Source organism: Megalopta genalis, chromosome 3 (genome assembly GCF_051020955.1).
Source record: "Megalopta genalis isolate 19385.01 chromosome 3, iyMegGena1_principal, whole genome shotgun sequence".
Lineage (NCBI taxonomy): Eukaryota > Metazoa > Arthropoda > Insecta > Hymenoptera > Halictidae > Megalopta > Megalopta genalis.
The window spans coordinates 25,109,333-25,132,900 of record NC_135015.1 but is presented as its reverse complement, the minus strand read 5'-3'; the positions used below and the strand labels follow the sequence as shown (position 1 = coordinate 25,132,900).

Sequence of the window (23,568 nt, the reverse complement as noted above, 5' to 3'; positions counted from 1 at the left end):
AATTTTCATTAGTCTCGCGGGCTCGATCGTCGACCGAGACGACGCGATGCGGGACCACGCGCCGCTTAATCGTGAAACACTTTCTTTCCCGGGCAGATGACGATGACGCGAGAAAGATCATTGAGACCGTCGGGTGGAAATCGCTCTGTTGGAAATCGATTACTCGAAGACACGAGGTAGCAAGTGTACTGCGACGTCTATTGTGCAAAGCCAAATTGATTCCGAATTATAAATACAATTTTTTTAAATTTTATTAATCATAAAACTAATCGAGATTTTTATATCATTTAATAAACGCTTTTTATATGAAGTTTATATCTACACGAAGTTATTTTTATACGAAGTACAAGTATTCATTAGTTTCTTAATTAAAATAAGACTCAATTTCAGGATATTAGATTGCGACAATAAACTTATTTTGCAAGTAAAGAGACGAGTTAAAGATTGATACGCATTCGAGAGGAAGTACAGACATTTCCTGGTAGAAGCATAAATACACTCGTTCTGCGGGGAAGCCGCAATGAGATTCGCCGAAAGGAACTCCCGGAGAATCTGGTTGCCCGAGGAATCCACCGCGAAAGTAACCCGAACTGCCGAACTTCCCGGTATTATTTCCATGCCGGCATTTATTTCGCTATATCTCGTCCCGATTCCCGAGCAAGCGTAACGTTTCGGCGTTGATACGCGGAAGAAAATCATATCCTCGAAAACCTCCGCAGGATTATTCTGATCGCGGGAGGTGTTACTTGTTGCTGGCTGTGTTCCGAGATCACCGAAAGCAAATAGGCGTGCGCAGACAGACGCCGGAGCGCGGTGTGTATCGATGCGACATAATAAGCGGGATGATATCCCGACGTCGACGTAGCCCCGCGAATCGTTTGCGACGTTTATTGGCAAATTTTTATTCGAATAATCTATGAGTAAAAGTTGCGGACAAACGACGACGTTGTTTTATTCAAGGATGATTCGAATAACTAGTTTATTCAAGGATGATTCGAATAACGAGTTTATTCAAGGATGATTCGAATAACGAGTTTATTCAAAGATGATTCGAATAACGATTACATTCAGAAGCATTATTCGAATAAAGATTGTATTCGGAAGCATTATTCGAATAAAGATTGTATTCGAAAGAATTATTCGAATAAAGATTCTATTCGAAAGAGTAATTCGAATAAAGATTGTATTCGAAAGAATTATTCGAATAAAGATTGTATTCGAAAGAATTATTCGAATAAAGATTGTATTCGAAAGAATTATTCGAATAAAGAATATATTCGAAAGAAAATTATTCGAATAAAGATTGTATTCGAAAGAATCATTCCAATAAAGAATATATTGAAAAGAATCATTCGAATAAAGAATATATTCGAAAGAATAATTCGAATAAAGAATATATTCGAAAGAATAATTCGAATAAAGAATATATTCGAGAGAATCATTCGAAAGAATAATTCGAAACGTGATTCGTGTAACGATTTTATATTCGCCCCGAAAAGTAACGTTCAGTAAAATGTTGCGATCGTACGACGATGTACGCCATGGGTAAAATTTGATCGTTTCCGTTTCCCAGGGATAAATGTTCGTTGCGAAACGAACGGGGAAAAGACGAGGGACGGGCTGAGACGTCTTGAGGAAAATGAGAAGACAGACAACCGAGAGGAGCGGAGGAACAGTTACCTTAGATATGCGTAGCAAGGCGAACGGAATTCTGGCCGAGCACCTTCCACGGCGAAACAGCCAGCGCCCGCATTGTCTTCGTCTCGAATCTCCATTGTTTTATTCGAGCTTGAAGCGAATCCCCCGTGACACCAGCCTGAATTCGGATATCCGCGTTGTCTACGCGGAACCTGCCCGACCGTTGCGGGAAACACGCGTCCCCGCTGACAAGCGAAATAGAAAAAGGCTAACCTCCTTCGCAGCGATCGCCCGCTTTAGTCCCCAGAAACTGTAGGAGAGCCGACAGAATAGAAAGAGCTGCAACAATTTTTAATATTCCCGCGAGCTCGAATACTGCAGCGCCGTCGCAGATCTTCCTGGGTCTACTCCGTAAGATGGTATTCAACGACCGGATAAAAAAAAGGAGAACTCGGGGACGAATGATTAAGACGAGAGAAGCGAGAGAAAGAAATTGGCAGAATGCGCTGTGGATTTAAAAGTAGAGCAAACCGAACGAATAATTAAGAGTTGTACAGTAATCGTGGTGCAGTGCTGATTCAATTACATTGTAAGTCGATTGCGTGATTCAATTGCATTGTGTTTCAATTACGTAATTCAATTGCATTGTGTTTCAATTACGTAATTCAATCGCATTGTATTTCAATTACGTAATTTAGTTGCATTGTATTTCAATTACCTTGTAATTCAACTGCATTGAAATTCGATTATTAATTATTTCAAGCGCGAGCGTAATTGAAATACAATGTAATTGAAATACAGTGTAATTGAAATACAATATAATTGTGAAATACAATATAATTGAAATACAATATAATTGAAATGCAATATAATTGAAATACAATATAATTGAAATACAACCTAATTGAAATGCAATATAATTGAAATACAACCTAATTGAAATGCAATATAATTGAAATGCAATATAATTGAAATACAATATAATTGAAATACAATATAATTGAAATACAACCTAATTGAAATGCAATATAATTGAAACGCAGAGCGAAGACAAAGCGAAAGCTCATCACCCGCCGTACTTCGGACCGAGGTAACGGACAGCCGCGTGTCTCGTCGTCGAAAGAGGAAGCCGATAGGTCGACGGCAGCATCCGAGTCAGCAAGGTGTACGAACTGCAACCGGTGGTTTTAACGGCGGCTCGAGTTACCCGCGGGTTCGTCTTACCGTGATCGACCTTTCACCCCCGCGCGCGATCGGTCTCCCGCCGGCTCGAGGCCGTGCGCCCGGCTTTAAACGACAAAGTGGCAAACTAATCGGCGGTACGCGACCGTGCCGCGATACGTGCGGAAAGGGGATAATGGACCGATGCCGGCAGGACGCGAGAGCGAGGCTAACCGCAATCTACCATGTCCCGTGTACAAGCCCCGACAAGCTCGCCCATCGGCGACGCTGCGCGCGATAAAATCAACCCCCCGCCGCGGTCCGGTGCGCGCTTGCACTTCGTTTCCTTTCCAACGCTTTTCACCGGTCGGAGTTCGTCGCCGATTCCGCGCCGTTCCCGCGATCCCGAACACGCGCACACGCAGTTCCACAGCCAAATTCGGGACAATTTATTCTACCCGTTACTCGTGCTTCCACCCTCTGGCCACACGTTTAACCCTGCAGGGTTATAGGATGGTGGATCCGGTTACCGTAATTAACTTTGTACTCGTCGAATGAGAGATATTCAACTTTTTCACTGTTCCATTCTGTTCATTTTTTAAGTAATTTTATATTTATCGAATGAAATATATATTCAATCTTTTAATTTTTATATTTTAATCATTTTTTTAAATTAATCTTGTATTTATCGAAGAAGATGATATATTAAATGTTTTCATTCTTTTATTTTGTTCATTTTTCGAGTAACTTTCCATTTATCGAATAAGGCAATATCAAATTTGTGTATTCTTTTATTTTCTCCATTGTTTAATCGATCTTATATTTATCGAATCAGCTAATATTTAATATTTTTGTTAATCTTTTATTTTGTTCATCTTTCAATCAATTCTATATTTATCGAATAAAATATATTAAATTTTTTTAATAGGGTTAGATAATATTGGACGATTATTTATTGTTGGAGTAGATAATATTGAATATTTCATTCCTTTATATTGTTCATTCTTTAATTAACATCGTATTCATGGAACAAGATAAATATTAAATTCTTTTATTCTTCTAGCTTGTTCATACTTTCAAATGAAAACGTTAAATACGTCTTGTCCGATAAATAATAAAGTTAATTGGCCCGTAAAAACCAAACGAAAAAACACAGAAACGGTCGCGGCACTCGCAAAACGTTAACAAGCCCATAAAATCCGTCGTGAAGATCATCTCATTTCTTTTTTTTTTAGGAAGCATGCACTTGTCCGTGACGCCCGTAAAAAGCGAACCAGGGCTGCACCCTTGCAAAAAACGGCCCCCATGCTAGGCGACACTCTTATCGCGAACAATCCGGCCGTTAAAAGCTCGTCGCAAATAAACTTTTCGCGCGGCGGAACGCGAGCTCTATTTACAGGGGACTACTGTGAAAAGCGTCCCCGGTTCAGACACGGCACGGTGGCCGCTCTCTCTCTCTCTCTCTCTCTCTCTCTCTCTCTCTTCTTTCTTTCTTTCTTTCGTTCTTTTTCCATGCGAATTAGCCGGATGGCGCAATATTTGCGCGTAGACGTAATAACCGGCCGGCGGTGAACCGGCCAGTTCGACGGAGGAGCTTTAATCAATTTATCCGTGACCGTAACTCTTTCGATGACCGAGCTCTCGTCCGCCGTAACTCACGGTTTTCGCAATTCCGGACCGGCGACGGGATCCCCGCGCGAATAACGTATATAAATCCTTGTTTGAAAGCTTAAATCCTTCCCTACCACGGAGTGACAGTAGTCGGCGAATGTTTTGGCCCAGGAAATCTCGCGTCGATTAACAATTTTGCGGTTGCACGGTGGCTCAGGAAGCGACAGCTTACGGCCAAAAGTTCGTAAAATATAATGCAAGACAAAGAAATAAAACAAGAAAATAAAATAGAATAAATGAAATTCAAATAAAACGGATAAAATAAAACAAGAAAATAATCGAATAGAATGGAATAAATTAAACTCAAATAAAACAGATAAAATAAAACAAGAAAATAATAGAATAGAATAGAATGGAATAGAATAGAATAGAATAGAATAAATTAAACTCAAATAAAACGGATAAAATAAAACAAGAAAATAATCGAATAGAATAGAATAAATTAAACTCAAATAAAACAGATAAAATAAAACAAGAAAATAATAGAATAGAATAGAATGGAATAGAATAGAATGGAATAGAATAGAATAGAATAGAATAAATTAAACTCAAATAAAACAGATAAAATAAAACAAGAAAATAAAATAGAATAGAATATAATAGAATAGAATAACTTAAACTCAGATAAAATAGATAAACTAAAACAGTACAGAATAAAATGTAATAAATTAAAAACTCAAATGAAATACAATAATTTATACAACGTATTGAAAATGAGCTATCAATACGATTTATAACAACTATACATATGGTTTTCTATCGCCATTGAATCAGATCGTTATTATCGTAATATTTCTCATTGAACGACGCCTCGGTGAAAACTTCGAACTCCCCAATTTATTTGAAATTAATTCGAGACGATACAAGTAAATGTCCAATGATTCGTGCGATGGAAAAACTCGAGGCAAATACCGTCGATTCCCACGGAATCGTCCCACGCAGCGGGATGCAAGGCAACGTTCGGATAATTCGGTGTGATCCCTCAGTTTGCCGGATTATTTTCCAAAATATGTGTCATTCACCGCGCAGGTCTGCGAGAGAGGAGCTTTCTCGATCGATAATTTGTTGGCCGATATCAATCGGCCGGCGTTTCAAAGCGACGCCGGATGCTGCGACGCTTAATAAATTATAGAAATCCGTATCGTTTTTTTGCCATTTCGATGATTTATTACGACGTGATTTTAATCTACGATCTTTATTTATGCGCAAACAGTCCGAGGAAGGCGAGGAAGAATAATTCGGAATATCTAGAAAACATGCTGTTATGCCTGCTGGATTTATAATCATCTAATTCTGATGACAATAAAGTATAAATATAACAAGCATAAATATAACTGCTTAATTTAGAAGTTACGATTTTTACGATTTTCCCGAAAAGCGCGCTGCAAGGCGAGCCGCGCTCCGGAACGAAGAGATTTGCCGAGAAGAAAAAGCTTGAACGATGTTCCAGATATGTTTTTAAATGCCGACTTACAGTCTAGAATCCGGAATCGCGATTCCCGAGCATCCCGAAAATTCCCTGGCCCAGAAAACAATAACGATAATCGGCGTGCGAAGCGATCTCGCGCGTTCGAACGCGACAACGAAACGGCCCGGCGCCGATTAAATTTCAATCAACGGACGCGGCAAGCTCGAAACGTCGCGCAATTTTTTCCCTTGTAATTAAGGAACAGTGCTCTCCTGAATAGCGGACGTTAATGCGTTTTTAAATCCGGGGAGGAGGCGGCGAGAACGCGTCCTCGCGACGATTAAACGCGAGATCTTCGACGATTTCGCGTTATCGAGGAAACCGGAAACGGGGGACGCGCGATTCTGCTTTTACTTTGTCGCTATTTCCAGCGAAAGTGTTGGAAGACATTAAAAGACATCTTATAATAATTCTTGATGAAAATGATCTCCAACGCTTTCGAATTAATTCTTTGAATACAATTTTTTATTGGAGAAATATTTCGAATAGTCTCCGAATTATTTCGAATAACGACTCTGAATTATTTCGAGTAACGTCTCCGAATTATTTCTAATAAAGTCTCCGAATTATTTCGAATAACGGCTCCGAATTATTTCGAATAAAGTCTCCGAATTATTCCGAATTAAATTGTGTCCGAAATTGATTGACATTGCTTTTATTAAGAGGATTTGCAAGACATGTATTAATAATGCCTATTTAACACTATTTTGATCAAAGAGACATTAAAAAAGACACCCATTAATAACGTTCAATGAAAATTAATTTCTATATCTTTAAGAATATAAAATTTTATTTCAAAAATCTTGAAAAATTATTAGAAATGTATTGCAAAAAAAGTATTAAAAAAAAACGAAAAAAAACGTGTTCCAGACTAGAATGCTTGCTTAAACGAGATTGATGCCGCGACGTCGACTGCATGCCACCGCGATGTTTTAAATAAATGAGACCGCGAACGTTTGCAACCCTCGGCCACAACGCGCGCTTCATGCTCCGTGGAAAAAGGTCAAGGCCGAAATAGTTTCACAGACGCGTTTTCGATCGGGAACGATGCGACGCGATGCTTGGCTAACGAGAAAGGACGGACGCTGCTCGTTCGCCGAGAAATAACGTCCGACCGGCGACATTATCGATTGCTCGCCGGTTATAATATGGTTTCCGTGTTCGCGATTCGTAACAGATTCGTCTGAAACCGCGCGCGTGGCAATCTAATTGCACAACCACGCCGCCCGTCCTTGAAACACCAACTGCCTACGCTGCCAAGAATTTTCCCGTACCCGCGAAGAATTATCCTCCGCGAACGAGATCTCGTCCTCGCCCGTTCAAGGATACGCGGGAAACCTGCGACTTCGATCATTTCAGCGTTCCTTCAAGCTTTCGATTTGTAGAACTCGAACAGATCGTCGGGGCCGTGGTGCTAGAATTGAAAAATTGAATTTCGGCCGCAGACCATAGTTTCCCAGAGAGCAGCGTGCGTTTGTCACGGTTGAATATTACACGCGAAAGGATGGAACGTAGACCGCAAAACGGCGGAAACTATTGGTTGGCAGGAAATAAATCGGTATGACGAACCGAGACGAGAGCCGGGGCGAGAGAGGGAGTGCGCCGGGCTACCCCATAATTTGACATCAGTCCTGTTCCGTCGGTAACTCTGGCTTAATTACATTCCACGATGCCCGCCGCTCATTGTATCCTCGGACGGAGTTATGTTTCCCGGGATAAGGACGAGCACGCCTTGAAATTTAAAAGGAATTCCCGCGTGCGAGGGCTCTCTTTCCACTCCTCTCTCTCTCTTTCTCTCTCTGACTCTCTAGGTGCTCTACAGTGCGTCGAGTGTGCGAATTTTCGCGGAGAGTCGACCCCGGCATAGCAATTCGGTCCGAGAAGAAGATCAAAGGCTAGCTCTGAACTGAATAATACGCCATCATTGATTCATTCTGACTTAATAGGTCGACATACTCTCGTTCCTATTAATTACTGCAATCATTCTGCAAATGTCCTCTTTCTTTATACCGCCGTCTTCCTTTTTATACCAGCGTCCCCCTTTTTATTGTCCCTCTTTTAATACCACTGTCTTCCTTTTTACGCCACCGCCATCCATTTTTGAGGGAAGCTTTTTTCGAGACAAAAATATGCAGCCGTTCGTCCGACCGAGTTAAATGAAATTTATATATCCTCATCGAATCGATCTAGCTCTTCCCGAGCGAAAATCATGGAGTTCGTCTTTCGTGCTCCCAATTCGGAAGGCGGCGCTCCTCGGAGCGGTCCGAGCCCCCGGCCCGGCTCCCGGGACCCCTCGAAGATGAAACGAGGTCGTGAATCGCGAATCGAACCCCGGCTAATCGTGCCCGAGCTCGAAAAAATGCCGCGCGCGACGAGATAGATCGGTGGAACGATCTAATTTTATCCGCGCGCGAGGGCTGGTTCTCTCTCTCTCTCTTTCTCTCTCTAGACACACCGACACAGGGGCGAAGGGAGTGAAGTCGAGCTTTTGCAGGGCGACCTGTGCAGGCCGGGATGAAAAAAGCTTGCTCATCGGAGCCTGCGACGACGGAAAACCGAAGCGATATCGACGTCATCGAGGCTTGTCGGGCTTCTGGAAGCTTTGATCGCTCGGCCGGACGCCGTTTCTCGTCAAACGGTGCCACGGAGCCGCGCCGTCACGGTTGCCGGACGGGGCTGCCAGCGAGCTTGCAACGAAAAAGGACGCGTTTCTCCACACGGTCGCGTCGTAACCCCTGCGGCCGAGCCCTCGGAAACGATCGCCGACGATCGACGATCCACGATCGGCACATTTCTTTCCGATTCTTACGCCCCAGAGCGTCGAGATTTCTCGAGCAAATTTCACGGGCTCGTGAATCGTCAACTCGATCGAGATGATTATTTTAGGGGCTTGTGTCGAAGCGAACGTGGACCCTTGTAATATTACAGAATGATACTTTTGAAATGCAATAATGATTTGTCAAGATATCGTTAGAAGAATAATTTCGGACTCGTAATTGTGTGAACACTTCGGAATTTATTCTCATTATTAGGGGTGTGTTGAAATGAACGCGCAGCTTGTAATATTGTAAAATGATACTTTTGGAGTGTGACGATGATTTATGAACGATTTTTTTTACGAAGAAATTATTAAAACAATAATTTGACAGTACACGCGTAACTGAACGCTTCAGGAATTACCCCAATTATTTGAAGTGCTTGTTTAAATGAACGCGAAGCTTGCAATATTGTAAAATGATACTCGTGAAATGCAACGATAATTTATGAACGATGTTTTTTTATGAAGAAATGATTAAAACAATAATTTGACAGTATATTCGTAATTGAACGCTTCAAGAATTAACCCCATTATTTGAAGAGCTTGTTCAAATGAACGCGAAGCTTGCAATAATGTAAAATGATACCCGTGAAACGCAACGATTATTTATGAAGAAATTGTTAGAATAGTAACTTGCCGTTACATTCGCGATCGAACACTTCAGGAATTACTACCCTACTATTTGAGGAGCTTGTTGAAATGAAGCAAGCAGCTTGCAATATTGCAAAATAATACCTTTGGAGTGCAACCATTTAGAACGTTTTATAATAATGCATATTATAATTATAATAATGTCAAGATCAGATTCTATTACAGCACAATCTTATCTATTATTATTATATTATATTATCTTATATATTATATATTATATATAAGATATATATATATTATCTTATATATTATATATTATATATAAGATATATATATATTATCTTATATATTATATATTATATATAAGATATATATATATATTATCTTATATATTATTATATTATTATTATTATCTTATCTATTACAGCACAACCCTGACCAAAGAAGTTCGTCCACAAATGTCTCCCAAAAACATGTTCGCAATATCAGGAATCGTTAAAGAACGACTCGAAGAACCAACTAATTCTACTATTTTCGTAGTTCTAGTATTAAATACGCGTCTAAAACCGCGACCTCGGGTTTCATCTTCGCGCGAATCCGCGCCCGTCGAACGAACGGTTCAGAAAATCGAATGATCCGAAAGAATGGACGCGTGCACGTCGAGAAGCTCGCCGAGGGGCATTCTGGTTTAATTCGAGGAGCGGCCCAGTCGCCGGCTAAGCGTTCGATTACAGCGCGGACAGGGCGCTTTGGCCGGCTACAAGATTTACCGAGTTACGGTGAACACCATATAAACTATGTCCACTCGGGGGACTTTGAAATTTCCGGGCGGAAGTTGCGCGTGGCTCGCAACTTCGGCGGCGTTAATCCACTTAAATTAAAGCTCGAAGCCAGCGCGGTCAATTCTTGGGCCAGAGCCGGCCGCCGAGGGATCGGGGTTGCGCGTCCATCATCTCCCTACCTCGGGCCCGCCATCCATTTCCCGGGGACGCGAGATGCTCCGCGGCGACGAAGAAAGAAAGAGCAACGGCGACGTGTCCGACGGCTGCCGGTAAACGAGAATGTCGGATTAAATTGCTTGTCCTGCGCCGCTCCTTCCTTTCTTTCCTCCGTCCTCGCGGGTTGCTTCCTTCGAGAGCCATCAGGCCACGACAGATGGTTTCCCGTGACTTTGCGACTTTTTTTTCTGTCCGCCGACGAACGATTAAGAGTGTCGGTATTGAACGGAGCCCCGAGATTGAACGGATGAATCGAAAACTCTCCGTTTAACGACCTGCGAGAACGGCGACTCGCTCTACCGGGCACCGAAAAGCGGCGGAAAGTCCAGTTTCGTGGACGTCCACGGGGAAGAAAGTTCTACAGATTAACTGAACGCTTCGGGTACGATGTGACGTAATTTTTGTTTAATTTTTATTCGTTATTGTTGACTCGGTTACACGATAATGTAACCACTTCGAATTCACTGAAATATTAAATTCTTATTTTCTTAATCTAACTAATTTCTTACGGAAATAATTGTGGCAAGCGTGTATATGAATTCTTCAGAATTCATTTGATTATCTTACCTATTTTTAGATGTATAATAATATATAATTTTAACAGAAAAGGTGTATTTAAAGTATATATTGGCGAGGGTCCAAAACTACCCTCTTTTCCTGGGTCTTGGAAAATCGGCCTTCCGAGGCATTTAATTAGTAACTTAACGGGCTATCTCGTTCAGAAAATATTTTTCGCCGCTTTTGGGTCCCTCCTGACCCATAGACCGGCGTGATTTGAACAGGATCAAAAACTGCCCTCTCTTCCTGGGTCTTGGAAGATCAGCCTTCCGAGGCATTTAATTAGCAACCTAACGGGCTATCTCGTTCAGAAAATATTTTTCACCGTTTTTTGGGTCCCTCCTGACCCATAGACCGGCGTGATTTGAACAGGATCCAAAACTACCCTCTCTTCCTGGGTCTTGGAAGATCGGCCTTCCGAGGCATTTAATTAGCAACCTAACGGGCTATCTCGTTCAGAAAATATTTTTCACCGTTTTTTGGGTCCCTCCTGACCCATAGACCGGCGTGATTTGAACAGGATCCAAAACTACCCTCTCTTCCTGGGTCTTGGAAGATCGGCCTTCCGAGGCATTTAATTAGCAACCTAACGGGCTATCTCGTTCAGAAAATATTTTTCATCGCTTTTGGGTCCCTTCTGGCCCATAGACCCGGCGTCGTTTGAACAGGCACCTCCTCCGAGCAGGAAACCTGCGATTTTCCAAGATCGAATTTCTCCTTTGAGCGTCCCTCCGTCGTTCAAGACGAGAAATCCTCGACGCAGAGGGTTCCATTGTCGCGGTTTAGTCTCTAGAAAGTGCCAGAAGCTCCGACGGATTTATCCAGCGACGGACAAACACGGTAAAAGTGGTGTTATATATGGTGGTTGTCCGTGGACGAGCGTTCGAGTGGCGGTAGCCACGTGTGCGTAACAGCCCGCCATTTGTAGGTTCACGCGATATCGATGGCCGGGCGTAATGCGGGCCGCGTGTCAAATAAACAACGAGTACCTGATACCGGCAACTATAACCGTAACGAGAGGAGTTCGAGCGATCGTTATCGAACTAACCGCAGCGATCGTTTAAGGCCGGAGCCGCTCCTCGGACGCGAACAGCTCCGAGCATAGTTCGACAACTCGCAGCGAACGCACCCCCTAAGCGGTCGAACGCTCTCTGCGAGATGAAGCGGAGGACTTCGACTTTCTTAAATCTTACTCGATCGCCTGTGCGATGGAAAATTGCATCGGTCGAATACGAGTGCTTCGGATAAGGGTTGAAAACGGTTTCGGTTTTTAACCCTTTGCATTCGACCGGCGACTCCGACTCACCGCTTAAAATTGTTATGTATGAAATTAGATAAAAATGTAGTTCTTAGAACGATGTTAATATGAGCCGTTTATTTTGAAAGTGGCATAAGTCACTTTGTTTTTAAGTCGATATATTTAAGGGTTTGCGTTTTAACACGTTTCAAAATATGGATGCTAACTTTCGAGAAGATTTACTTGTATTTGTTATCTCAGGATACTGATATTTTTCTCAGTATAAATAGTTTCGTATAAACATTAAAAAAATCTCCACTTTTCATTACGGTAAAGTGACTTATGCCACTTTCAAAATAAACGGCTCATGTAATGGCAGTAATGAGTAGACTGCGGATCGTTATGCAGAATACGAATTGTTTATGTGAATCGGGAGAAACGTGATTTCAGAGAAGTTACGAGGCTAAAATCATATTCCAACCCTTCCCCTCCTGTGTGACTCGGTGGTGAAACAGATATCGGCTGATCCACAACCAGAGTTGTGCAGAATTACAATTGAATTACTCGACGAATTATAATCGCGAAGCAATTCAATCGCGTTGTAATTCAGTCACACTGTAATTGGTAATTCAGAACTTCGTTTGATTAAATTACAACGGGACTCGTAATTCAATAGAAGTGCAATTAAAAAATGCCGAGTAATTGAATTACGTTAACTGCGAGCTACGATGCAATGGAATTAAAATTACGAATTGAATGATAATAAATTAATAGGTGATTAAAGAGGAATTATTTCCTGTTACACCCTCGCACGCGGAAGCGACGAAAAATGAAGGTGCGAAAGAACAAAAACGTGAAAACGTATCTCATTTCTTCGAATGTATTCTGGACTGTAATTTTAAGAATTGCATTTCAATTACACTGTATTTCGATTACGCACTGAAATACATGATAATGCGTTCTATTTGAATTACACTCGTGACTGAAATAATCAGCGATCGAATTTGCTCAAACATTTAAATTATGATAATATGTGATTATAACAATTAAGAGTGCTTGCATTACAACACACAGTTTAATTACTACGTAATAGAAATACAACCCCAATGATAGTAATAATATGCTATTCAATACTCCTCTATCTTCTCTATTTAATTTTATGTTAAATATTTGTAGAACTAAAGGAGTTTCTATCTCTTTCAATAAATAATAATATTTATTGAATGAAGTAGAAACCCCTTTAGTTCTACGAATATTCAATACGAAATTAAATATTAAATATTAAATATTTGTAGCACTAAAGGAGTTTCTATCCTGTTTACTAAATAATAATATTTATTAAACGAGGTAAAATCCTCGTCAATTCTACGCATATTTAACATAAAATTAAATAGAGAAGATAGGGTAGTATTAAACGGCACATTAATATTAATTAGCATATCAGTTAGCATATTCAGCGATGAAATTACTAAATCGTATTACAACGTAATTGAATCAGCACAACTCAGCTCACAACCAACAAATTCCCAAACAAACCATCGTTGGTCACGTACAGTTGCTTGACCCTCGACACGTGCCTGTCCCGACGATTAATATTCAACGATAAATTGCGAAAAGTGTCCGAATTGGGCAACCGAGAGCACAGAATCGAAGGTATGCTTCAGCCGAAGCGATAACTGCCTATCAGGCGAACGTGACCCGCGTCTCGCATACCTAAAGCGCGATTTAATGGCGTGTAATTTCAGCCGCGCCTTGCGTCGTCCAGCCGGTGGCACTGATAAAAAGAAAACAAAAGGAAAGCTGCCGCGGAGGAGCGGGAGCAAGGAGCCGTCGGTAATTAGAGTGACCCCGCAGATGCGAGACACCGTTCCTGAAACCCTCGGCTACGTGCTACGACCGCTTGACACGTGCAATTCTGGACGTATCCTACCAGGGAATCTGGACAATGGCTCTCCTGGGAATTTGTCTACAATGAGAATCCACCGGATAGCCACCTGGATCGGGATTAAGCCGCGATCTTCGCCGCGACTGGCTTCGAAGAGTGCCCTAAGTAGGCGCGACCTGCAGCCTCCGGACAGAACCAAGCCAGTCCACCGCTTGAACTAATCGCCCGCTCTCAAAATTTCGTTGAAAATTGTACGCGAATTTCCGCTGAATTTCCACGTCCAGTTTGTAATAGTTTCGAAGGGTGTTCGTCGAAGGGGTTGAAAACAGTTCGCTTTTTGAAACGATTATGAGAAGAATAGACCGCGGATCTTTGTGCAAAATAAAGACTGTCTTCATCGATTGGAAATATACGCGAGTCGGTTCGAGCAGAAATTCCTTTCTTTCTTCGACAATTTTAGTGAATTGAGAACGATGCAAAGAAGTCCTTGGATTCCTTTAACAGTTTCGTTGTTTGGAATTTCGCGTATCCGTTTTTATCGGCGGTATATAAAAACCGCGGCCTATTAACCGATAAAATGTTGTAACTGTTATGTATATCGCTTCTGGCTCGTATTACGCTCTGCGCAGGCTAGCTGTTTATTTACAAACAGCCGAGGAGAGCGCGATATTCTAGATTGCGGCGCTGTATCGGCTATTTCTTAATGCCAAACTTGAGATATATAGAGAACAGCGACAAAAACTGTGTGATCCTATTTTTCACAGGATGCGAAAATCCTGAAACCGTTCGACCCTTATTTGAAACAGATTTTCGGTGTCGTCGACGGTTTTTCGCAACCTACTTGACCGGGTCGATTGAAACGGGTCACTCTGCGCAACCGTTTGGAGCAGTTATTTTCGTAGCCGCTCTGCAACCCTTGGTCGAGATATACAGGATGTCCTAAAAATGTCTCGTAATCCGAAAGCAGGGGATTCCTGAGGTCATTTGAAGCAACTTTTACCTTAGCGAAAATGCAATCCGCGGCTTCGTTTACGAGTTATCAACAAAAAACAGTGACCAATCAGAGGCGAGATCATTTGCCGCGAGACGGCCGAGCCAACGAGCGGAACTGGGCTCCGTGCACTCGTCGGCTGGGCCGCCGCGCGCCAGCCGAGCTCGCCCCTTATTGGTCAGTGTTCTTCGGTTAATAACTCGTAAACGAAGCCACGGAGAACATTTTCGCAAAGGAAAAAGTTGCTTCAAAAGACCTCAGGAACCTCCCATTTCCGGATTGCGAGACATTTCCGGGACATCCTGTGGAATAGTTGCGGAAGAAGGGTAATAAGGAGACGAGGCGTCGATTGGTTCAAGGATCAGCATCCGAGCTAGTTAGCCTGGAGGTGTCGAGTCCCGAAGGCACTCGGTCGAGGAGCAATAGGCCGAGACAAAGCCGGAAAATCCAAGGAACCGCGGCGACGGCGGCGGCGACGGAGGAAAGGTCGATGGCTTTATACATAGAATTTTTAATAAGCGACATCGGCGCGCCCGCAATTCCCCGCGAAAGCGGAAATGTAAATTCAGCGCTTTCGCTGGCCGGAAGGGGAGGAAGGACCCGGTCTCTCTTGTAATGCCGACATTAAAATTGCAAACCGTGCAACGGGGCTCGCCGAAGCCTTCGTCCTCTATCCTCTCTCTATCCCCGGATCCTCTCCGTCTACTACCCCCGGTGACTATGATTGTCCGCGGAGATCTTCAAGTACTAACGTGGAAACAGTGTTCGAGCAGCAGTAAATGAAAGCCGCCGCTAGTCATGGAAACGCGTCTGCGGATGCGTCATATTAAAATCCGGCATTGTTCGTCTTCAATGCGGAGACGTCGCCAGGAAAGCGAGTTAGGCGAGAGGCGAGAGGGGCGCGGGGAGGAGAAGGCAGCGAGTGTGCGACCGGGTATATAGGGTGTTCCAGTTGCGATTGTCCGGCATTTTTCTTGCGAGAACGCGCGCAGGAAAGGAAAGGACGACGGGAGGACTTTTGAAATCTCTTCGATCCGTGTCTCATTACGAGCGCGTTTGTTTGCTGTTTTTCACGGTGAATTCGTATCGGGCGCTGCCTTTGTTATCCTATTGTGACGCGTCACCGTCTATAGAACGCCGCGGCCTCTATTTACCGATATCATGCCGAGCACACTGTGTACACAAATTAGCACGAACACGCGACTCGCCAATAGTAATGCCCTCTACGCCGTTCGTCGTTTCTTCGAAACGCGCAGTTCGAAATAGCTCGACGGGGACCGATAAACGGTCGATAAACAAAAATTACGCTCGTCCGTGTATAACCCTTTCGTTTCGATACGGTGATGTTTCCCGTCGCTCATGGTTCACCGACGCGTCGCCCGCCGACGGCACCGAAACGTTACAATATACGGTAATGTCTCTCTAATTGACGATCGGATTGCGCACGAAATTGGACAATTCGGGAAGAGGAGATACGATTATTCGAGCCTTGCGGTTTATTTTTATATTATTATATTATTACAGTTATAAATTGTCCACGAATATTCGAATATATAATATTCGAATTGAATACGAATAATCGTATCTCCCCTTCCTAAACTGTCCATTTTAGCGGACAATCTGAGCGGCAGTAAGGGAGACATTACCGTGCAATGCAAAAATGTCACGAACCGACAGTGGGAACAGCGACACCGAAACAGCGCACGAAATTGGACAATTTGGGAAGTGGAGATACGATTATTCGAGCCTTGCGGTTTATTTTTATATTATTATATTATTACAGTTATAAATTGTCCACGAATATTCGAATATATTCCTCTTCCCAAATTGTCTATTTTAGCGGACAATCTGAGCGTCAGTAAGGGAGACATTACCGTGCAATGCAAAAATGTCACGAACCGACAGTGGGAACAGCGACACCGAAACGGCGCACGAAATTGGACAATTTGGGAAGAAGATATACGATTATTCGAGCCTTGCGGTTTATTTTTATATTATTATATTATTACAGTTATAAATTATCCACGAATATTCGAATATATAATATTCGAATTGAATACAAATAATCCTATCTCCCCTTCCCAAATTGTCCATTTTAGCGGACAATCTGAGCGTCAGTAAGGGAGACATTACCGTGCAACGCAAAAATGTCACGAACCGACAATAGGAACAGCGACACCGAAACGGCGCACGATCCGTTCTAGCCAGCGACGAATTATGTATATCTTCATGGTAACCGGTGGTTCGTTAATCTATCTTGAACCCTAACCATTATTCCCGAAGGGTTAACCGTTCATTGTTAAGCAACACGCGCGCGGCGATCGAGTCTTTCCGCGTGCGAGAGGTCGTTCGGTTTTACGAGCGGCGATAAAACTCGATCGGAACGCGGACACCATGCGAATAGTTCCAGGAAAGAAAGGGCGAGCTGCTAGACGGGGGGGGGGGGGGTATAGCGTACAATTGCACAGAATTGTACAACACTTTTTTCTTTCTCCTTTTCCGTTCGAGACGCTAATTTCGTGCCCGCGGAAGTCGAGCGGAAGCAGGGTCGTCGTCCCGAGAGGCCGGGTTCTCGAGATACAGAAATTCAGTAAAAATTCGCACTGTAATCACGCGAAGTAATAATCTCGGCAATCTCCGCAGAAATGGCATCCTAACCCTGTTAAGCGGAGAAAAGCGTTTCATTATCGCGTCGCCGGCCGAACCGGAAGTGGGTGACAAAAGATGTCCGCGGGAGCAGCAGCGATGTGCCTCGCCGGGCGTCCGACGGTCATTCAAATTCGGCGGATCGACGGGGGAAAACGGCTATATTAGCCGAATATTTGCGGGAAGCGCGCGTAGAAAGCAAAAAAAAGCAGCCCGACGACCTTAAACGAAAATACGCGGCGTTCCTCGGATCAACAGACTCTTTCACGTCCGAACGCGACTAATGGCCGACACATAAACAAACAATCGACGACACGCGACTCAACAGGCGACTGCGACGAGAGGGAACGCGTACGAGAGGCGGCTGAAAATGAACCGTGGACGAAACGAACGACGGGTTCGCGGATGCCTAATCCGAAGAATAACACGGTAAACATCGGGGAAACAAATGTGCATGGTACATCGATAAGGTGAGAGCCCGGTGGCGAGCTTTAGTTTGCTGCGTGTGCACGCCGAGGGCCCGACGGGTGTGTTAACGCGACGGAATACACAAATTGGAGGCGAGGGAACGCGAGGAACTTACCAGTGCACATTCGTTGATGGCAGCCACGGCACGTGTCCCGGTCGATCTTGTTCAAACACCGTTAAACAACTACCGAAAATGACAGCACAACGTGACACGCGAAACAAACCAGCCGGCCGGCCGCGCACCGACTACGAGAACTCGTTCGCGTACGCGCACAATTTTTACACGACTTACTCTGGCGACACCTTCCCCGCGACCGACAATTCGTCCCTACCCTTCGTCACGGTATTGAAGGTTTCGTTTTTAAACGAAACGACAACGTCGATAATCACTGGCGGAAACTTCGCTCGACCTACGTTCCTCGCGGCAGCGTACAACCTTCTAATGGGGCTCGCTCGCTGTACTGGCGGCGCACGGGGGAAGGATCGCCGATTGAGAAACACGGTGCCCATCTTGCGGTGCCATTTTGCACTGCGGCCCCTGAGGATATGCACCCGGACGCGGCAAATACGGAGCTGCAAAAAGTATTCGCGCGGTCAGGTCTCTCTCGCGGTCGTGGAAATTTTAGTGAAACAGCCTACGATCTCGATGGTTTACCATCGTATTCGTCGCGGGAATAAAGGGATTTCATTCGGCGCGGTTATCGAACGTTCTCGCTCGCGATGCGTTTCAATTGTTGCATTTGTTCGACGTCCATTTTGCAAGCGTAGCTCGCGGAGTTCGTTCCGGTTTACGAGGCTGAAAAGAGGGTAATGTTTAGGACTTTTTTTATAACAGAAGCGAATGAGATGATGAACCGAGGATCTTGATGTTTTATTACGTACCTTTTTTTTATCTAAAAATTATATAATTAATCGTTAGAGAGCGAACAAGCCTCCTCTTACAGGGGCTCCTTGTTTAACGATTTTTAAAAATAACCTTTGAACAGTGGAACATCTAGCTCCTCGACTGTGAATCCGAAAGCAAAATATCGAGATATATTGCTGAACTACGTAATATTTCCGTGACAATAAACCTCGAGAAGTATAAAAAAGAAAAGATCTTTTCACTTTACACATACTCTCCGATTGAGTCTCCGTTTCGATTTTCAAACAAATATCGATAAAGATTTCGAGATAAGTTTTACTTTCTGTTCGCATTTTAAAACGCTATAACAGAAAAATAGTACCGTTAAGAAGAACATTCTGAAGCGATTGTTTCAAATCTCTCCATAAAATAAAGTTTTTCGGGGTATGGATCGAGCGTGTGAGTAGTAGTGCGGAAGAACTACTTCGGCGGGAAGCGAACTGCAGGTTTATTTTCAACGAAAAGTTTTATTATAAGAATCTAGTTTTACCGTTTTGAAATGTGCAAAGATTCGTTAAAGAGATACATAAAAATAGTTTACAATTAAGGGATATTGGCGAGGTAGTCCTTGACGCTGGAGGGGTCTAATCTCCTGAAACCGTTCGCATCGCAGATACCAACTTCTATATTATCTGCAGTCATCTGACCCTCGAAACTCTCCTTCAGGGTTAAAATAGCGGTGTGAACGGCGTCGTCCAATTCCAGAGAGTCGCTGTACCTTTTCTCGAGGAAAGTTTTGCCGTTCACGAAGTTCTTTCCCATGGCGGTGGCTTTCCATGGGAAATAAGCACCGGAGGGATCGCATTGGCACAGATACGGTTTGCCATTGTCCCAGCCACAAATTAATAAAGATACTCCGAACGGCCTGACTCCTCTGTAAATTAACAGAACGAACCAATGAATCGACGGTGTTCTAAATAAAAGAAAAGGATTATAAAATGTATCACGTACCCAGACTGTGTATATTCTTGCATAAGAATAGCAACTCGCTGCACCAACTGGGCAGTGGGTATAGGTTCTTGATAAACAAGAAGATACTGCTGAGCCATTTTACGCGCTTGTTTGACTAAAAGTCTATAGTCTGGTCCCATTCCACTATAAGTCATCCCGATGTGTTTTGTAATCATCTCTACTTTGTTCACGCTGTGTTCATCGTACAATATGGATTTATGCTTGTTTTCGGTGGCCAGCACGATACCGTTGGATGCTCTGATACCCACGCTGGCCGCACCAGCTGCGACCGCAGCCAAGGCATATTCTATCTGCACCAGCTTCCCCGAAGGGCTGTAACAGATCGAAACGACTTCTACATAGCCTGACAACTGTACCAGAGGTATATCTGACGAGTCATGGTGAGTACATCGCAATGATATTAATTGATTTCCACAACAAAGCAACAAATTGTTTATTTTTATGACCAGAATCGACTGTAAAATGCTTTTCAGATGAAATTCGGTCTTTTGTTAATGTACATTCAACGATTATTCCATAAACTAATGCAAGTGACTCGGTGTTAGGTTATATCTCTCGCGATGTGGTTTCACTGATAAATTGAATTAAAGTTATTATAACAAGTAACATTCGCTAAACTTAGGGTTCTGTGATCGAAAATTCTTACGAGAAAAATTGCTTTTTACCTGAAAGTTGTTAACGAGAAACTGTAACGCTCCGAAGCCATGACAATTACTTTTGGAACAATACAGCTTAGTAAATACTGTTAACGTCCTACCAACCGAAGCTCCGGTGGCGCCTAGGGATTTTTTTTACATAGATCTGCAGTATCTACAGTCGTATGGTAAGTTTTATCGTTCGGGCTTGAGTAATAGGTGATATTTAATAGCAGATAAGATATCTAAACCAATTGTCTACCGCGCCTTCTTATTACACACCGTGACATATCTACAACATTAATTCTTTATCATTCTGTTATCATGTTCTGTCGTACCGACTGCAATTGACCTGACGAGTTTCGACGTAGTTCAAACATTCTCCGCTTTTAAATACAGAGAGCGCGATAAGTCAGATTTTCGGGGAGCGTGGCATTTATCCCTATATGTAGATAAAGTAGCTTCCACAACCCGTTTATCCCTATATGGGGATAATGAAGCTTGTACACAACCGTTCATCGGGCTACAAATGAAAAAAGAATATCGACAGACTGGAAGACGCTTTTCTGACAAGTTCTGTCGCACGAATAAATCGTCCCGCGAATTCGTGCGACATCGCGGTCAAAAATATGTTGAATGCGAACCTCGATTAAGGGCTTGATATATTCGATAGTAGAAGCCACCGAAAGGGGTAGCATGGCGACCGACGGGGATGAGAAAATCACGGAGGAGCAGAAGGAACAGTTGCACACGTGGATCGCCGCGATTCCATTCTCGAAACCGAGCAGAAATTTCGTGAGAGACTTTGCAGACGCCGGTACACTTCCACGTGATCTTTCCGAATTTATTTAACAAGAACCACGTGTTCTACGTCGATCGTACCCTCGCATATAGATTACGTGGTGCCTGAAGTATCGCTCAGAATTTTTCCGAATATTTTTCCGAATTTCCATCGAGGAACGATTCTGTTTAATTCATTCAAAGTAACGCTTCTTCTCAGTGCTGATGGCGGAGCTCCTCAAGGTGTACTACCCCCGTTACGTCGACCTCCACAACTACGTGCCGGCGAACAATTTCACCACCAAAAAAGAGAACTGGAACATACTGAACCGAAAAGTCCTCAGCAAGATTGACATGAAACTGTCGAAGGACACGATCAACCAATTAGCGAACTATCATCCGGGGGTGATCGAACACTTGCTGCTGGAGCTTCGGGCCAGATTGCTGAGGGATCCCGAGCACCAGGACAGTTTGCGCCGCATCAGTGAAAAGGAACCGATCGTCGAAAGTAGCCGGACATCATCTAATTCACGAAATCTCGAACTCTCCGGTTAAGGGATGAATTATACACTCCATTGAGTTCTAAGAATTACGTATTCGCCGAGCCCCGCAGTCCTCTGAATTTTTAACGTTTTAATAAGACACGAATTCGTCGAGGCTCGCGGTCATTGAATTTTTCAAGATCCTCGCGAACTGCGGATTCATAAAGGTCTACAAATTTCTGGAAGTTTACCAAGTCTTTGATGTTTAAAAAATGCTCGCGAACTATAAAGTCGTCGTAGTTCATTAGTCCGCGGATTTTAAAAAATGCTTGCGAACTGTAAATTCATCGGAGTCCACGGTTCTTCGAATTCTTCGAAATCCTTGCAGACTCCAAGGTCATCGAGGTCCATAGACCTTCGAATCATTTGAAATGCTAACGAACTATAAATACGTCAAAGTTTACAGGCTTCATTCATGTCAGGTAAAAACGACGCTGACGCCGAGAAAGAGAGATCGATCTCCTGTTCGAATGACCCCGATCAATCAACGCCGGAAGGATCGTTGCTGAAGCGCATTAAAACGCGGCTCATCTTTATTTTCCACTGGCTGTGTCTCTGGCTTCGCATCTGGCAGCACTTGCCGGTCATATGGCACCGAGGTTCACGTAAGTTGTGCGCGTTTTCGCGAGCGCGTTATCGCGTCGAACCGAACTTGGAAACGGCTCGTTTCTCCTTCCCGGTGCGAAGAAGGCGCTGCCTTGTCCAGGAGGCAGGACACGTCGCAGAATACCAATTCGGAGGACGTCGTCTCCCTTCAAGTGTGCACGGAACTGCGGCAGAAGCTCCGCGCGAAGGACGACCTTATCTCCAGCTTGAACTGCAAGGTCGCGTACCTCGAGAACGCGATGAGGGCGCAGGACCTGAGGATATCGAGCCTGGCCTCGCGGATTTTGCAAAACGCCGTCGACTCGGAGCAACTGGCGAGGAACCAGACGAACGCCGCGATGGCCAAGCTTCGTCCTCGCTCGGCGACCGTTCGCGAGAAAGTGAAGGTGGAGGAATAATGTGTATCATAGACGGGGCCAATAAACGTCGGATCAATTATCATTGCGTTCGATCTCTCTCTGCGAGGGTCAAGTGTTCCAAGGTCCACGGAAATTCGAAAGCTTCGCGCGATGTCTAAACTTTCTCGGGAAGATCGTAGACTCGTAATGCTCGGAGACCATGACTGTTACAGTAAATTCTTCCTAATCGACGATCAGGAGGGGATACGATTATTCGAGCCTTGCGGCTCGTTTTTATAATCATTAACGATCCGTAATTATGTCGAATAATCGTATCTCCTCTTCGCAAATCGTCCATTTTTGTGCACGATCTGACCACGAATTAGGGCGAATTTATTGTAATCTGAGAGTCAATTAGGGAGAATTTATTACCGAAACGAGACAAAATTGAAGTATTGAATTTTTGCTTGATATGATTTTGCTTAGTAATTGATGAATAGATATGACCAGAATCTTCTTGGTTACCGATAACCATTATAAATGACGGAAATAGTTTTCGGTTAGAAATAACTATTATAAATGACGAAGATTGTTTCGTCTTTTTGTTAAAAATAACAATTGTATCGGCGACGAGAATGGTAATTCGTTTCCAGATCGTCGT

At 43.5% G+C, this 23,568-nt stretch overlaps 3 protein-coding genes across 5 annotated transcripts in view; 1 reads left to right on the top strand and 2 right to left on the bottom strand.

Moving 5' to 3' along the window:
* The window catches only part of msi (RNA-binding protein musashi), a 241,959-nt gene extending 223,045 nt beyond the window's left edge, over positions 1–18,914 (bottom strand). Inside the window, exon 1 of one of the 2 annotated variants that reach the window (XM_076520488.1) lies at positions 18,246–18,914. The gene's annotated coding sequence lies outside the window, so the exon portion shown is untranslated. The remainder of the gene's footprint in view (positions 1–18,245) is intronic. The other variant, XM_033473322.2, reaches the window with a different exon arrangement.
* A 567-nt stretch (positions 18,915–19,481) lies between these two features.
* Positions 19,482–20,803, bottom strand: Prosalpha2 (proteasome alpha2 subunit). The gene is made up of 3 exons (XM_033473336.2): positions 20,672–20,803; positions 19,986–20,318; positions 19,482–19,908 (listed from the first exon to the last, which is right to left on the bottom strand). The coding sequence occupies exons 1-3, from the start codon at positions 20,710–20,712 to the stop codon at positions 19,578–19,580; spliced, it is 705 nt and encodes a 234-aa protein (XP_033329227.1). The 5' UTR covers positions 20,713–20,803; the 3' UTR covers positions 19,482–19,577.
* LOC117221952 (uncharacterized) lies at positions 20,255–23,010 on the top strand. 2 transcript variants are annotated; one of them, XM_076520491.1, is made up of 4 exons: positions 20,255–20,386; positions 21,642–21,929; positions 22,386–22,568; positions 22,651–23,010. In XM_076520491.1, the coding sequence occupies exons 2-4, from the start codon at positions 21,647–21,649 to the stop codon at positions 22,965–22,967; spliced, it is 783 nt and encodes a 260-aa protein (XP_076376606.1). In that variant the 5' UTR covers positions 20,255–20,386; positions 21,642–21,646; the 3' UTR covers positions 22,968–23,010. The 2 variants fall into 2 exon arrangements, with proteins under 2 accessions (XP_076376606.1, XP_033329223.2); XM_033473332.2 differs by lacking the exon at positions 20,255–20,386 and adding an exon at positions 20,934–21,458.
* The last annotated feature ends 558 nt before the right edge of the window (positions 23,011–23,568 follow it).

Coding starts and splice junctions, on each gene's coding strand:
- Prosalpha2 (XM_033473336.2), bottom strand. CDS start 20,712: ATGGCTTCGGAGCGTTACAGTTTCTCGTTAACAACTTTCAG. Junction 20,319..20,671: donor TTCTCGTTAACAACTTTCAG/GTAAAAAGCAAT, acceptor GATCTGTTACAG/CCCTTCGGGGAAGCTGGTGC. Junction 19,909..19,985: donor CAAGAATATACACAGTCTGG/GTACGTGATACA, acceptor GTTAATTTACAG/AGGAGTCAGGCCGTTCGGAG.
- LOC117221952 (XM_033473332.2), top strand. CDS start 21,278: ATGCGAACCTCGATTAAGGGCTTGATATATTCGATAGTAGAAGCCACC. Junction 21,930..22,385: donor AAAGGAACCGATCGTCGAAA/GTAGCCGGACAT, acceptor CATTCATGTCAG/GTAAAAACGACGCTGACGCC. Junction 22,569..22,650: donor CATATGGCACCGAGGTTCAC/GTAAGTTGTGCG, acceptor CCCGGTGCGAAG/AAGGCGCTGCCTTGTCCAGG.